Source organism: Paroedura picta, chromosome 3 (assembly GCF_049243985.1).
Source record: "Paroedura picta isolate Pp20150507F chromosome 3, Ppicta_v3.0, whole genome shotgun sequence".
Lineage (NCBI taxonomy): Eukaryota > Metazoa > Chordata > Lepidosauria > Squamata > Gekkonidae > Paroedura > Paroedura picta.
In genome coordinates, this window is record NC_135371.1 from 11803979 (window position 1) to 11820414 (window position 16436).

Here is a 16436-nt window from a genome sequence, read left to right on the forward strand (position 1 = left end):
ACCATCCTTTTGTATCACAGTAGCCAAGAATTCGGCCACCCGTTCCGTTCTTTCTGGGGACCTATCAGCTAACAAATGCCTGGTTATTCTGTCCATGGGGCCAGAAAGGTCCGTCGTGATAGGGACAACCAGTTGTTGTCTAAGCATAGAATGTGATGGGCAATAGAGTAGAATATGTAGCACTGAGTCAGGCTCTAATTGGCAAAATTTACAAAGTCTGGTCCCAATTGGTCCATTGCTGTATCTGCCTGCAAGGACAACTGATGGGAAGATGTTTAATCTAGCAAGCATAAAAGCACGACGATGGAGTGGGTTAATAAGACTTTGCATATAAGTAGCTCCCTGACAAGAGCCTCTTGTGGCACAGAGTGGTAAGGCAGCTGTCTGAAAGCTTTGCCCATGAGGCTGGGAGTTCAATCCCAGCAGCCGGCTCAAGGTTGACTCAGCCTTCCGTCCTTCCGAGGTCGGTAAAATGAGGACCCAGCTTGCTGCTGGGGGGTAAACGGTAATGACTGGGGAAGGCACTGGCAAACCACCCCGTATTGAGTCTGCCATGAAAACGCTGGAGGGCGTCACCCCAAGGGTCAGACATGACTCGGTGCTTGCACAGGGGACACCTTTACCTTGACCTTTTTAGCTCCCTGACCTGTATTGGAAGCAAGGCCGAAGAAGCGGGGGGGGGGGGGGGACAAGTCCGATTGATTCCCGCTTCGATGGTCTGTCTCTCAATATCACGGATTCTCTGTCTAATAATACTGTATATTTGGAACTCCTCATAATTAGCCAGAGGCTCCAAGTTTCTATGTTTTGACACTTTCCATCACACACACCTCACGGCATGCACTGGTTCACCCCCCCCCCCCACACTCCCCCCAGCAGCCTCCTGAACATAATGAAGGAAATAAATATGTCAAGATGGGAGACTAATGGGCAGATGAATCCCTAATTGTGGGATGCTGAGAGTAATTAACTGAGACCCTGCCAGCTGTTTCTGAGGCATGGGTGCAGCAGTGTAGGCTGTCTGACATTATATACCATTGAGGTCCCTCCATACCAGGGATAGTCAAACTGCGGCCCTCCAGATGTCCATGGACTACAATTCCCAGGAGCCCCTGCCAGCTGGAGGGCCGCAGTTTGACTACCCCTGCTCCATACCCTGGGCCCTGCTTTTCCCCGGGCTCCACACCCAGAATCTCCAGGTATTTCCTAACCCTGGGGGCAGTGAAGTCTCTTGGTAACTTTCCTTTTTAGATCTCATCAAAGAAAATGCTGTTGACCCCTAGTAAGCCCAGCAGCTGGCTGGAAGGGTGGCTTTCTAAACAGCAGCTCTGGGAATACCAGACAAGCACTGGCAACTTCTGGACTCTGCTCCAAGCACCTCTCTGCCACCTCTTCTCCCTCTTTATCATCTGAGGACCCTGTTTGGTTTCCCTGCATTACACCATAGTTCTGTCGCTTTGCTGTTTCCTTTCATTGTGACTGGAGGCGTGGCTTGCGATGTAGAGCCAGACGGTTATCGTTGGACTGGAATGGTGCAAACAGCTGCTCCAACAGCTAGTCCTGCCTGCTGAGAGGTCACACGCTGCCTTGTACACGGCTGCTTGCTCAGAGCTGGCATGAACGGTAAGGCTTCTTTACCGAGTTTTTCTTCTCTGGGGCTGCGAGGGAATTGGGACCCTGGCTGGCGGTTTGCTGTGCACCAAAGAATAGGTTGGAATGTCTCCAGGAGATGTTTGAAAGGGGGAAGAATGCAGGAAGCAGCGTGGAGGGATGGAGAACAGGAAAGGGGAGGGGTTGTTTGTACAAGTTATTGCACTTTGAAAAAAATCCAGATTTGAAATCTGGACCTTGTGGGGGATGGGGGATTTGGACTAGCCTTCTAGACTGGAGAGAAAAGACTTGATGAGACAGTCTCTTCAAACCACAGAATGCAAAGAAGTGTAGGAGAAAGAGGCTGCTGGATTTGTCACTTGGTGGGGGCATTTAAAGGGGCGGGGGGGGGGTCACTGGCAGTGGGCAAAGATTGCATGATAGCTTGCTTGATGCTAAGGGACTGAAAGAAGCAAAGACATCCAGAATCCCTGAGGGCAGTGCTGTCCAAACTGTTAATACTTAAAATGCAGGACTGTTCTGTCTGTGCACGAAGGTGTGGTTAGGGGCAGCCTGGCCATTTATTGCACTTCTGGGTGGGTGCCGTGGATGGCCGGGAGAAAGGCTATAGGGCAGGGGTAGTCAACCTGTGGTCCTCCAGATGTCCATGGACTACAATTCCCATGAGCCCCTGCCAGCAAACGCTGGCAGGGGCTCATGGGAATTGTAGTCCGTGGACATCTGGAGGACCACAAGTTGACTTCCCCTGCTATAGGGGACATTACTCACAGCAGCCAGGAGAGGCATCTACAAAGACTCAAAGTGCGGAGAGGTAAAAAGAGGCTAGCCAAGGGAGGTGGATGGGCTGGGGAGGAGAGTTGCCCAGCACCATCTTTCTCAGAAGATCCCTCCACGGTTCTCTGGACCTTCAGCTTCAGCCTTAATTTCTTGGGCTAAAACCAGTCTCAGTCATGTCACTTCTGTTGTGGGTGTGCTGTGCCAACACCTGATCTGTGTTTCATTGGAAGTAATTCCCACTGTAGTCAGTGGGTTTACTCCCTTTGTAAATCACGTGAATCACTGGAGCTGCTTGGGTGGGGGCCAAGGAGAGGGACTTTTTTTCTTCTTCCTGGTGATAGGCGGCATTCAGAAGTAAACAGATACCTCCCCCCCCCTTTTACTTATCCATGCTGTAGATTTGAGGGGGTGTCAGGGGAAATAATGGCCTTAAAATAAGGTGACCAGATTGTCCCACTTTTGGAGGGATATCTGGGGGCACCGGGTCAATTGTACTTATGTTGAAATTAAAAAATATATACTGCAATACTATTTTTGCGTCCTATGCATTCCATGAAACTTTTTGTCACTCCATATAGACCAAAGTTTTAATCAAGAGCCCCCCCCCCCCCCCCCGGTCAATGGTGTCCTGCTTTACCAATGTTAAAATCTGGTCATCTTACCTTAAAAGGCAAACTTTCAGAGGAGCTTCTGGCAGTAGCCTCTCCAGCCATTTTGGCAGAACGAGAAGGAGCACTCCAGGGACACTTTAAAATAAGAATTAAAGTGAACCATTAGTTTGTGACACAATAAAATCAGTGTCCAGGGGCACCTTTAAGACCAACAAAGATGTATTCAAGGTGTGAGCTTTTGAGTGCAAGCACTCTTCCTCAGACTAATACTAATAATAGTCTGAGGAAGCATGCTTGCACTCGAAAACTCACACCTTGAATAAATCTTTGTTGGTCTTAAAGGTGCTACTGGACTCTGATTTTATTGTGCGACTTCAGACCAACACGGCTACCCATTCGAATCTATCTTAGTTTGTGGTTTACCTTACTTTATAGAACTGTTATTTATCTTCAGGGCAGTATGAGGAAGTAGCATGAAACTCATGGCCCTCATAGTCCTCCAGTATATGTAAACTTTTCATCTGCCCTTCTTCTTGTTCAGTTGCTCTGTTTGCTTTCCCCCCCCCCTCCCCTTAGGTAATTCATTGCACAGAAAATAAGAATTGTTTTCTTTCTTTGACTCATGAAAGCTCCTCTTGGAATAAATGATGTTATTCTTTATGATCCTGTAGTACAGGGACGGGTTTATGAGGCAGAGATTCAGGAGCTGAAAGTCTCTGCCTTCTTCAAGCAAAACCACATTTCTGAGAAGCCCTAACAATGGCAGGATATTGTTTAGTAGCGAGCAGATATCCTGGTAGGGGATTGTGTAGTTTTCCTGTTGCTGGTACAGCGGAAGATAAATTGCAGTGGTGACAGGGCTTCTGCAGAGCATGTTTCCTACCCCCTGTGCCATAGTCAAGTACAACTCCTCTCCCCTGGGCTGCTTTTGCAATTCTTTTTTAAAATGTAGGTTATTATTACACTGATACTCCGTTGTAGCAATAGGTCTTCTTTGAAATCTCTTTTTTCATTTAAAATATCTGTCCCTTTCTTTTGTGGAGATAGACCTCAACCAGGGCCAGGGCCTCTTTGGTCCTGGCCCCTACCTGGTGGAATGAGCTCCCAGGTGAGCTGTGGGCCCTGTGGGAGCTTCCAGCATTCCACAGGGCCTGCAAAATGGAGCTCTTCCGCCAGGTTATGGTTGAGGCTGGGGTCGGCGAGAAAGGTCACACACACACACACCCCGGCTGTGAGCAGTAGATCAATTTATTTTGACCTCTTTCCTTGCCCTTCTGGTAGTGGGGATGTGTGGTGGTGGGGTTTTATATTGATATTGATATTGATATTGATATTGATATTGATATTGATATAAATGTTTTCAAGGGTTCCTCCTTGCATCTCCTCCTGTCATCCCCCCTCCTGTATTTGAGGATGCGGAGACTAAATGAGTAAGATTAAGCCATCGTTGTTGCCACTATTGTAAATTATTGGATCTTATTGTTATTTTATGGTTTTTAGGGGACGGGGTTATGTAAGCCGCCTTGAGCCTTTGGGGGAGGCAGGGTATAAATACAATAATAATAATAATTATGTTTATGTTTATGTTTATGGTTACGGTTACGGTTACGGTTCTGTGTTTATGTTTATGTTTATGTTTATGTTTATGTCTATGTTTATGTTTATGTCTATGTTTATGTTTATGTTTATGTTTATGTTTATGTTTATGTTTATGGTTATGTTTATGTTTATGTTTATGTTTATGTTTATATACCGCCGTCTCACGGCAGTTTACAGAGATTCATAAGAACAATAAAATCCCATTAAAATGTAATTAAAACACAATATCACGGTGGTGGATAATAAATATAGAACCCACTCCCCTCCCCCCGTCCAGCAAAGGTCTATTACTCTCCGTCTGGGAATGAGGGACTTAGGTGGTTTCAGCTGGAGATCCACAGTGGTCCACGATTTCCCACAGTGGCCTCTTTACACTGTGCTTCCATTTGCTCCTTTAAAAAACAAAGCTCCAGGCAGCTGCTTCTTGCCCTCCTTGGACATGTTATGGGTACTGGTAAGCCGTTTTGTTGTGGGAAATAATATCCAGATGATCCCTTCCGGTGAGTTCATGCTTGGGGGCTTCTTTCCTCTCATTTCCCTCTGAAAGAGGCCACAGGGATGCTTGAGGCTTGGCTTTGTTGTGTGCTAGGGCAGTGGTCCCCAACCTTTTTATCACTGGGAACCGGTCAATGCTTGACAATTTTACTAAGGCCCGGAAGGGGGGTAGTCTTTTGCCGAGGGATGTCACCGCCGCTGCCTGAGCCCCTGCTCCACTTGCTTTCCAACCGGCACCCCTGACTTCCCGCCGCCCACTGGGGGGTGCTGCCAGCAGCAGCTGCACAGTGCCACACCAAGGGGGAGCCCCAGCCATGGCGGCCGCTGGAGAGCACCAAAGGTCAGCCGGCGGCAGAGTAGCAGGGCAGCCCCCGAGGCAGCAGCCGGGGAGGAGGACGAGGAGGAGCCGCAGCCCGGTACCGACTGATCCACCAACCGGTCCCGGTCCCCAGACCGGGGGTTGGGGACTGCTGGGCAAGGGGATGGGCTCCTGCACCAAAAACATGGTGTAGATGCAGCAGGAAAGAATGGATAATCTGTATAGCCTTGGCCAAGTCAGACAGATCTTCCCACCTGCCTGCAAAGTGTTCCAACTGATTTGCCAACCAATTTCTGAAATATTTGGATTGTCTCCCTACTAATTTCATTTCTCATTCTAGAAAAACCAAGTAATATTCAGGAGCTGTAGACCTGTTTCCAGAGAAGAGGATTTGTTTTTGTCTTTTTCCACGGGTTGTTGTGATTGTGATACAGCGGCACGGGGGGAAAGATGGACTCCAAAGCATCTTCTGATGTCGATTTGCGAGAACGGAAGAAATTCCTCTCTTCTGCTGAAACCTCTAAGCAAGAAGAGACACCAGGTAATGGCACATTCTTTTGGGGGCAGTAAGCTGAGAGATTTGAGAGGGACCAGTGGAAAGAACAGCTTCTCCCTGCAACCATCAGAGCTAGTAACATAACTAGTTCACTAAATGTAAAATCTGCCTTCAGTCCCTGGAGAAAGGGCAGAAAATACAAGCAATAAATAAATAAAAATACATGTATGTGTGCAAGAATGTTTCAACATAGAAACATAGAAATGACTCTCCATGCTTATATCCTCTGCAAATTCAATAGCTCACTCACATAAGGAGATTATCCATGTTTTCAAGGGTCCCTCCTTGCATCCCCTCCTGTCAGAGGCTGACAGCTCTGCCATGCTATCCTGGGTGCTTATCTAACCCATGTGTTCTTTGCTGCATATGGACTTCTGCAACTCGCTCTACGCAGGCCTACCCTCATCCTTGATCCGGAAACTGCAACTGGTGCAGAATGCTGCGGCCAGGATTCTCACTAAAACACCATGGAGCGCCCACATCTGGTCGGTACTCCAACAACTTGGCTGGCTCCCACTTGAATTCCGGATTAAGCTTAAGGTTTTGGTAATCACCTTCAAGGCCATACACGGTTTGGGCCCAGTGTATTTGAGAGACCGCCTCCCTGCCTATACCCCCAGAAGAGCTCTACGCTCCGCCACCTCCAACTGGCTGCAGATCCCTGGCCCCAGAGAAGTGTGTCAGGCCTCAACAAGGAAATGCCCCTGGTTGCTCATGCAGAGGTAAAGATACCTGGTCCAACCCTAGAAACACTAATGAGTGTCTTTTTCCCCTCTCCTAGATTGTGATCTGACAGTGGACAAGATCAAGAGATGCCTGTCAAATGAAAGAGTTGTGAAAGGCATAGCTTTCCTGTATCGAGTTGTCATCCTCCTTCTCCTCATTGGCATCGGAGCCATCGTTTGTAAGTTCTGCAGATTTGGATGCTTTTCCTTGGGAGCTTTTTCTTCGTCTCCTTGGCTAGCAGATGAAAAAAGGAAACCTGTGAATCCAGCATTCTGCTCTGTATCTTTTGAAGTATTAAGAAAAAAGTGCCTTGGACAAGTTTTGCTGACCGAATGGCATAGCAGGGGCTTGAGTTCTGGTATCCAGGAAATGTGTTCTCCAGAGCAGGAGGAAACACCTGCTATTTTAGGAATTTCCATGCAAATCTTTTTTTGTCTCTTAGATTCAAGTGGGTAGCCGTGTTGGTCTGAAGCAGCACAGCAAAAATAGAGTCCAATAGCACTAAGGGCAACAAAGATTTATTCAAGGCGTGAGCTTTCGAGTGCAAGCACTCTTCCTCAGACTAAATGAACAACCATCATATCATAACTGGAGGTACAAGTTATGATGGTTGTTTAATTAGTCTGAGGAAGAGTGCTTGCACTCGAAAGCTCACGCCTTGAATAAATCTTTGTTGGTCTTAAAGATGCTACTGGACTCTATTTTTGTTGTATCTCTTAGATTTATTAGTTCTTCTTCTAGGGGGCTACAATGTAGGGATGGGCAATTCAGCTCAAATAAGCCCAAAATACTTGCATCAACGCTGAGCCCAGCCTTCAAAAAAAGATAATCTATTTTAGCCCTTACAAAGATTTACGTATGAGGATTTTTATTTAAAATATTTATACCCCACCTTTCCCAGATATGGTTCACAATTACTTCAGCATCTTGGCTTTGGATGCCAGAGATATTGAATGACCTGACAGGAATATGTATCCCAATCCTGAATTTGCACCCAATTGCCATGAGCAAGATTGTACAATGAGATGTTACGACTTTCTACTTCCCACTACAACCTCCCCATGAAATTCCACTTGTTGGATCCAGGAGAACCTAACAAACAGTGTAAAGCAGGGGTAGTCAAACTGCGGCCCTCCAGATGTCCATGGACTACAATTCCCACAAGCCCCTGCCAGCGAATGCTGGCAGGGGCTCGTGGGAATTGTAGGCCATGGACATCTGGAGGGCCGCAGTTTGACTACCCCTGGTGTAAAGGCTTTGTGAGTAGGGTTGTGTACGGTGTCTTCCGAATTGGCTGCTCTGGGCCGCCGCAGCCAGTGCCTCATGACAGGGGTGGTGGTGGAGGGAGGGAGGGAGGGAGGGTGTGGCAGGGGTTATTGGGGAAAATTGCCTCCTTCCTCCACCAATAGGAATGCTCTTCCATTGGTGTAGATCAGGCTTTCTCAATCAGGGTTTCGTGAAATCCTGGGTTTTCCTGGGTGAGAATTAATTAAAGATGTTCTTAAAATGTGTTAAATATATATTGGATGATATGACAATATACAGTTATGTAAAAAAACCCCACACACACCTCCCCAAATGGCCAATAATAGACCTGTAGGGGGTGGAAGCCTCTTGTGGTGCAGAGTGGTAAGGCAGCAGACATGCAGTCTGAAAGCTGTCTGCCCATGAGGCTGGGAGTTCGATCCCAGCAGCCGGCTCAAAGTTGACTCAGCCTTCCATCCTTCCGAGGTCGGTAAAATGAGGACCCAGCTTGCTGGGGGGTAAACGGTAATGACTGGGGAAGGCACTGGCAAACCACCCCGTATTGAGTCTGCCATGAAAACGCTAGAGGGCGTCACCCCAAGGGTCAGACATGACCCAGTGCTTGCACAGGGGATACCTTTACCTTTAGAGGGTGGGAAGGGGAAGGGCTATGTGCACAGCTATGCATCTCAACCACATTCTGCATGAGTGTACAACTTCTGGGGTTTCTCAAGGCCTAAAGAAGGTTTGAGGGGTTTCTCAACAGTAGAAGAAGGTTGGTGTAGATGCAGCTATGCTGGTGGAACAGGACCTTCTGATCTAGTCCAACCGATGCTCTTTCTTCTTATTGACCAGTGTGAATAAAGGATTCCATTTCTTCTCTACTTCGCATTCACTAAGAAGTACTAAGAGAGGTGCCGATTGATTTATGACAGATTCTTATGCACTGGGGAGTTTCATCATGGGAGAAAAAGGTTCATTGGTCCCCTGTCTGATTCTGTTCCTCTCTCAGATATAGCAGCAAAACAAATTGAGCAGCTGGGACGTAGTTTGATATCCCCACCACAATGTGGCCCGCCATGCCCGCGTTATTGGATTGGGTATGAGGGGATGTGCTACTACTTTTCAAGGGAGAAGCGCGATTGGACCTCTAGCCACCACTACTGCTCTTCACACAATGCATCCCTGGCCAGGATTGAAAAGCAAGAAATGGTGAGATGTGTAGATATTCTGTGTCCCCAAGACTGGTCCTTCTAAGGTATGTTCTGGAGTAGGGTTTAAGAGTGGTGACTTCTAATCTGTAGAGCTGGGTTTGATTCCCCATTCCTCCACATGTAGCCAGCTCGGTGACCTCAGGGTCCTGTAAGAGCTGTACTTGTGGAGCAGTTCTGTCAGAGCTCTCTCAGCCTCACCTCCCTCACAGGGTGTCTGTTGTGGGGTGAGGAAGGGAAGGCGATTGTAAGCTGCTTTGAGACTCCTTTGGGTAGGGAAAACTGGGGTATAAAAACAAACTCTTCCTCTTTTACTACTCTACTTATTTAAAAGCAGGCAAGCCTATGGTTTGATTGAGGTGATGGCTGCTGTGCCAGAATTTACACTAGGTGTCGCTAGTTAGTCAGCATCTTATCCTCTTCCAGCACCAACATCAAAAGCCTAATACTAGAAAAATAATGGCCCAAACAGCAACAACAGATTGTTCGCACAGAATCCCAGAAATCTGTTACCATCCACCAAATGTAATTTTGCTTCTGATAATGTCTCCCACATTGGCCAAGCATGGATTGATCAGCTATGATGCAACAGAACCCAGTTCATCCTCCATCCCACATACTGTGTTTGAACATGCTACTAGAGAGATCCAACTACCAGACGCCTCAGAATATGTAGAACAGGCTTCCTCGGGAGGTGGGGGGTTCTCCATCTTTGTAGATTTTTAAACAGAGGCTGGATAGCCATCTGACGGAGAGGCTGATTTTGTGAAGGCAAAGGGGTGGCAGGTTACAGTGGATGAGCAATAGGGATGTTAGTGTCCTGCATAGTGCAGGGGGTTGGACTAGATGACCCATGAGGTTCCTTCCAACTCTATTATTCTATGATTCTAGTCCTAGTCCCAACCAAATTCTGGTGCCTTTACCCAGACTTTCTTTTTTCTTCATTGACATTTTGGCTGGGTACCCTGTTTGTATTTGCATTCTTAAACCAGGAAGATCTAACAGCATCTCCCTAAGGGCAGCTAATGCTCAAAAGCTGTGCTTACAGCCACAAGCTTCAAGTCTTCCTCTCCTGTCAGTCCAGGGACCTCTGTTCAATCAGTAGCTTGTGTTCATTTACTGCTTTGCTCAGTGGCAGATATCACAGTCCAGCATTCTAAAACCCACCTTTTTTACTACTAAAGGATGTTGTGATGCAGCTCAAAGGCAAAGATATCTATTGGATTGGTCTCCGAAGAGTCTTAAGCAAGGACTGGACGTGGTCAGATGGAGAAAAAGCCACGTGAGTCATTCAGGTTCCTTATGGTGTCCAGTGGTGAGGCTTCAGTATCTGCTTTTAGATACATTTTTGTAGGATATACGTGACGATCAGTCTTGCTGGTACATTGTTGTGCAAACCCTCAAGATTAATTTGAAATTGGGGTTCGAATGTAATGACGATGCTAAGCAGCATGAAGCCCAGTTTCATTAGCTTTCTACCATGGTTAGAGGGCTGGATCTGGAAAGCCCAGGTTTGAATCCCCGCCCTACCATGGAAGCTTGCTGGGTGACCTTGGGCCAGACACCTACTCTCAGCATCTCACTTCACAAGAGATGTTCAGAGGTGGTTGGCCATTGCCTGCCTTTGCCCTAGACTTCTCTGGTGGTCTCCCACCCAAGCACTAACCCGGGACGACCCTGATAAGCATCTGAAATCTGATGAGATGAGGCTAGCCTGATTAGGGTAAGGTAAAGGTAAAGGTATCCCCTGTGCAAGCACCGAGTCATGTCTGACCCTTGGGGTGACGCCCTCTAGCGTTTTCATGGCAGACTCAATACGGGGTGGTTTGCCAGTGCCTTCCCCAGTCATTACCGTTTACCCCCCAGCAAGCTGGGTACTCATTTTACCGACCTCGGAAGGATGGAAGGCTGAGCCAACCTTGAGCTGGCTGCTGGGATTGAACTCCCAGCCTCATGGGCAGACAGATTCAGACAGCAAGTCGCTGCCTTACCACTCTGCGCCACAAGAGGCTCTATAAGGTTAGGGTAGGAGGGTTAAACAAACAAACAAATAAATATAGGCTGCCAGGTACGAAAGTAAGGAGGAAAGGAAACCAGAAGATGGGGCAGATTATGATGGGCTGCCTGATGGGTGTGAAGGAGAAAAAGAAGCATGGGGAGGGGAGCTTGTCAGGAGGACTGAAAGAGGAATAGTATGGGGAAGGGGTAATGGGGTAAAATGTCAGGATTTGCTAGACAGCTGCAGCTATATAGCTGAGTCTTCCTCACTTTGTTTTCTGTCAGTCAAAAGAGTGGGGAGAGATACTGATTGGGATATTCCCGAATGGGATTTTGGCCTGTATCAAACGGAGTATTGTGTCCAGATCACGGGAGGTGATGGTACCACTTTACTCTGCTCTAGTTCAGCCTCACTTGGAGTTCTGTGTTCAGTTTTGGGTACCCCAGTTGAAGAGGGATGTAGACAAACTGGAGCGTGTCCAGAGGAGGGCAACGCAGATGGTGAGGGGTTTGGAGACCAAGACGTATGAGGAAAGGCTGGGGGAGCTTGGTCTGTTTAGCCTGGAGAGGAGACGATTGGGAGGGGATCTAAAAACCGTCTTCAAGTATTTAAAAGGCTGCCATGTAGAGTAGTGGTCCCCAACCACGGGGCCGCGGCTCCCTCTCCCTGCCCCCTCCGCAGTAAAAAACTTCCCAGGTCGCAAGCTTGCGGCTCGGGAAGCTTCTTACTGCGGGGGGAGGGGGGGAGAGGGAAGCAGGGCCCCGCACGTGCATTGAGTGATTTCGGGCGCGCATGCATGGCATGCGCAGCCAGGCAGTTGCCCTGCCGGTTCCCAGCCTCAAGAAGGTTGGGGGCCACTGATGTAGATGATGGAGTAGTTGTTCTCTCTTGCCCCAGAGGGACAGGCCAAAACGAATGGGATGAAATTAAATCAAAAGAAATTCCATCTAAACATCCGGAAGAAGTTCCTGACAGTCAGAACAGTTTCTCAGTGGAGCAGGCTTCCTCGGGAGGTGGTGGGTTCTCCATCTTTGGAAATATTTAAGCAGAGGCTAGATAGCCATCTGACGAAGAGGCCGATTCTGTGAAGGTTCAAGGGGGTGGCAGGTTACAGTGGATGAGCGATTGGGATGTGAGTGTCCTGCGTAGTGCAGGGGGTTGGACTAGATGACCCAGGAGGTCCCTTCCAACTCTATTATTCCATGTTTCTATGATTCTATGATATAATATAGAAAGAAGGTAAGAAATCAGGGAATAGAAGAAGAATCTAAAGGGAGTGTAGAAAAAGATACATTGTACAGCTTACTACAGTGATGAGCTGTGTGAATATTCTAAAAGCCCCGCTTTAAATTGACAGAGCCCTATCCAAGCTTGCACATGGTCAGGCCAGGGCAGCATGAAGTTTCACAACACTGCTTGAAAAGTCCTAATGATCTTGTTTCAGCTGTTTGTGGCTGTGTGATAGATACACATTTCCCCCCAGCCTCATAGGAATATATAAGGCTACTAATGCAAGTGCCAGATAACTCAGAATTGTGTCGTTCAACTTGGCTGCTCACAGCCAGTCTCGTCATGGACCTTCCATGACTGTGCATATTTTGACCTATAATTCCTGAGAAGTATTGCGAGCTCATCTAGAACAGGTCTCAGCATTCTGGATTTACACTAGGTGATTTTCAGAATAACCACAGGACTCCATACATGTGTAACAGTCAGAATAGGGTTTCCGTATGCCATTTCTAGGGCCAAAGGTAGGCCTGCTATGATAAAAGAAGCTGTACAGCTGTTTAAAAGAAGCTGTACAGCTGTAACAATGAGCCTCTTGTGGCGCAGAGTGGTAAGGCAGCTGTCTGAAAGCTTTGCCCATATGGCTGGGAGTTCAATCCCAGCAGCCGGCTCAAGGTTGACTCAGCCTTCCATCCTTCCGAGGTCGGTAAAATGAGTACCCAGCTTGCTGGGGGGTAAACGGTCATGACTGGGGAAGGCACTGGCAAACCACCCCATATTGAGTCTGCCAAGAAAACGCTAGAGGGCGTCACCCCAAGGGTCAGACATGACTCGGTGCTTGCACAGGGGATACCTTTACCTTTACCTTACAGCTGTAACTTTTATAGGCTTATATCTCCCCCTGCAGAAAATGTCTATGTGGTGCATTTTTTCCAGTTCCTAAGATACGCCTTCGGCTTTCAAGAAATGTCTGGATCTTACTTGACTTCTGCTTTTGTTGTAGGATGGAGGTCAGTGGAGGAGGAGGAGACTGTGCATTTCTGGACAATACAGGCAAAGCCGTTGTGTCAGGATGCCATGTAAAATTGCCGTGGATCTGCAGCAAGCCTGCTGCATATACAACAAAGGACACTACAGATGTGTAATGTGGGGCAAGAAAAATAGTTACAGCCCACCTCGAAAATAATGCTGACTGGGGACAGTGCCATTGTGCTGCTGTTTTTCTTCTCCTGTTGCCAATATCACACAGCAGTAAAAAAGAGAATGGGAGCTTTATTGCTTTAAAATAATGGATGCTAAACTCTCACAAAAAGACAATTTACCCCTTCTATTTACACAAAAAAGCAATTTGCCCTTTCTATTTGTTAATCAGTTAATCTCCTTAAATATCAAGGAGAATTTCTGGGAATGTCTGCATGTCAGAGATATAATAAAAAAGGCCATGCAAGCAAGCATACAAAAATAGATTAGAAGCCAAAAGAAACATGACTTCAGTATTTGAATATATGGTCAGAATGGCTAGAAACATCTGTGCAGCAAAATGTAAACCAGATGTCTGTCCAAGCTTAGAAGAATGAGGAAATAAATTTGCACACACACACACACAATCTGGAAAGATCTGAAGGTGTCCAATTATAGATTTTTAATCCCTGATGGGAGCCTCTTGTGGCGCAGGGTGGTAAAGCAGACAACACGCTGTCTGAAGCTCTGACCATGAGGCTGGGAGTTCGATCCCAGCAGCTGGCTCAAGGTTGACTCAGCCTTCCATCCTTCCGAGGTCGGTAAAAGGAGTACCCAGCTTGCTGGGGGGTAAACGGTAATGACTGGGGAAGGCACTGGCAAACCACCCCGTATTGAGTCTGCCATGAAAACACTAGAGGGCGCACCCCAAGGGTCAGACATGACTCGGTGCTTGCACAGGGGATACCTTTACCTTTACCTTAATCTCTGATGGGCAAAGTTGCTGTGATTGCAGAAATTTAATCTTTAAGCAATTTGCAGAACCCTTGGTTTCAGTATCTACAGGTTAAATATTCTTATACAAGCATTATTATTATTATTATTATGTAAAGATAAACTAAGAACCCGATGGACATATTTTGAAAAATTAGCTATAAACCGTGAAAGGAATATATTCCCTAAGATATACAATTTAGATACTGATAGTAAAGAGCAGGAAACATTTGTAAAACTCTGCATGAAAGCTTAGAAAGCCTCAATAAGTTCAACGGTTTGGGCATCAGTGTTAATAAGCAGTTTAAATTTCTCAGTGAGCCTTGCTGCAGAAGAAAATATTTATAAAAACGCTATATCAGTGGCACCTAGGTTAAAGTATCCCCTGTGCAAGCACCGGGTCATGTCCGACCCTTGGGGTGACGCCCTCTAGCGTTTTTCATGGCAGACTCAGTGGCACCTATCTCCCTATAAATTAGCAACAATATACCGAGGGGCTAATGGGGATTGTTGGGAATGTGGGGCCACCAATTCCAATTTTATTCACATCTGGTGGGAGTGTAAGAAAGCAGCAGATTAGGAAAGCAGATCCCTACAGTTATTTCTAAAGATGTAAGGAAAAAGCTACTGTTATTCCCAAAGGTTTTTTAAAAATCATGTGGAATTCCCCTATGAAGATGTTTGTGAATTTGTTCTTAATGCCATAACACCCAAGTTTTTGCTGAGAACTGAAAGAAGAACATAATCCCAAAGAAAAAGGATTGGTTAGAGAAAGTAGCAGAATGTATATATCTTGTAACCTAACGTGTCTGCCACATGGCTGAAGGCCAGATAAGTGAGGGAAATGGAATACTTTTCTGTTTAAAATGAAAAATTAATTCTGAGGTATAACTGATGTTTCATAATAGCTTTGTAGTTTGTATTTCGGAACTTTGTATTAGATATATTTTATATTTGTTGTTGTTAAGTGCGAAGTCGTGTCCGACCCATCGTGACCCCATGGACAATGATCCTCCAGGCCTTCCTGTGTTCTACCATTCCCCGGAGTCCATTTAAGCTCGCACCGACTGCTTCAGTGACTCCATCCAGCCACCTCATTCTCTGTCGTCCCCTTCTTCTTTTGTCCTCAGTCGCTCCCAGCATTAGGCTCTTCTCCAGGGAGTCCTTCCTTCTCATGAGGTGGCCAAAATATTTGAGCTTCATCTTCAGGATCTGGCTTTCTAAGGAGCAGTCAGGGCTGATCTCCTCTAGGACTGAATGGTTTGTTCGCCTTGCAGTCCAAGGCAGTGGTCCCCAACCCACGGTCCGGGGACCGGGACTGGTCCGTGGATCAGTCGGTACCGGGCCGTGGCTCCTCCTCATCCTCTTCCCCAGCTGCAGCCTCGGGGGCTGCCCTTCCACTCTCCTGCCAGCTAACCTTTGCAGCTCCCGTGGTTGGGGCTTCCCCTCGGCATGGCACTGTGCAGCTGCTGCTGGCAGCGCCCCCCACAGCAGGCAGTGGGAAGTCTGGGGCGCCGGTGGGAAAGCAAGTGGAGCAGGGGCTCAGGCGGCGGCCCTTTGGCAAAAGACTACCCCCCTGGGCCTCAGTAAAATTGTCAAGCGTTGACCGGTCCCCGGTGATAAAAAGGTTGGGGACCACTGGTCCAAGGGACTCATAAGAGTCTTCTCCAGCACCAGAGTTCAAAAGCCTCAGTTCTTTGACGCTCGGCCTTCCTTATGGTCCAACTTTCGCAGCCATACATTGCAACTGGGAAGACCATAGCCTTAACTAGGCACACTTTTGTTGGCAGGGTGATCTCTCTGCTTTTTAGGATGCTGTCTAGATTTGCCAGAGCTTTCCTCCCCAGGAGCAAGCATCTTTTAATTTCTTTGCTGCAGTCCCCATCTGCAATGGGGACCCAGGAAACTAAAATCTGTCACTACCTCCAATTCTTCATATATATGAGCAGTGATTCCAGGAGATCTCCAGCCCCCACCTGGAGGTTCGCTGTCCCTGGTTGAGGTTTGGTAGTGGAGCCCCAAAATTGTGTAATGCCTCTGCAGCCACTTAACCAGCTACACGGCACCTCTTGGCCTATGTCAGGTCAAGAAAAAATTGCAGGAAGGA

The 16436-nt window shown here is 47.2% G+C and overlaps 1 protein-coding gene across 1 annotated transcript; it reads left to right on the forward strand.

Moving 5' to 3' along the window:
* The first annotated feature begins 1474 nt into the window (after positions 1-1474).
* On the forward strand, positions 1475-15285 carry LOC143831518 (C-type lectin domain family 2 member B-like). The gene is made up of 6 exons (XM_077324563.1): positions 1475-1623; positions 5753-5953; positions 6750-6872; positions 8952-9151; positions 10335-10432; positions 13380-15285. Exons 2-6 carry the CDS (start codon positions 5863-5865, stop codon positions 13519-13521), a joined length of 654 nt encoding a protein of 217 aa, XP_077180678.1. The 5' UTR covers positions 1475-1623; positions 5753-5862; the 3' UTR covers positions 13522-15285.
* Positions 15286-16436: the final 1151 nt, after the last annotated feature.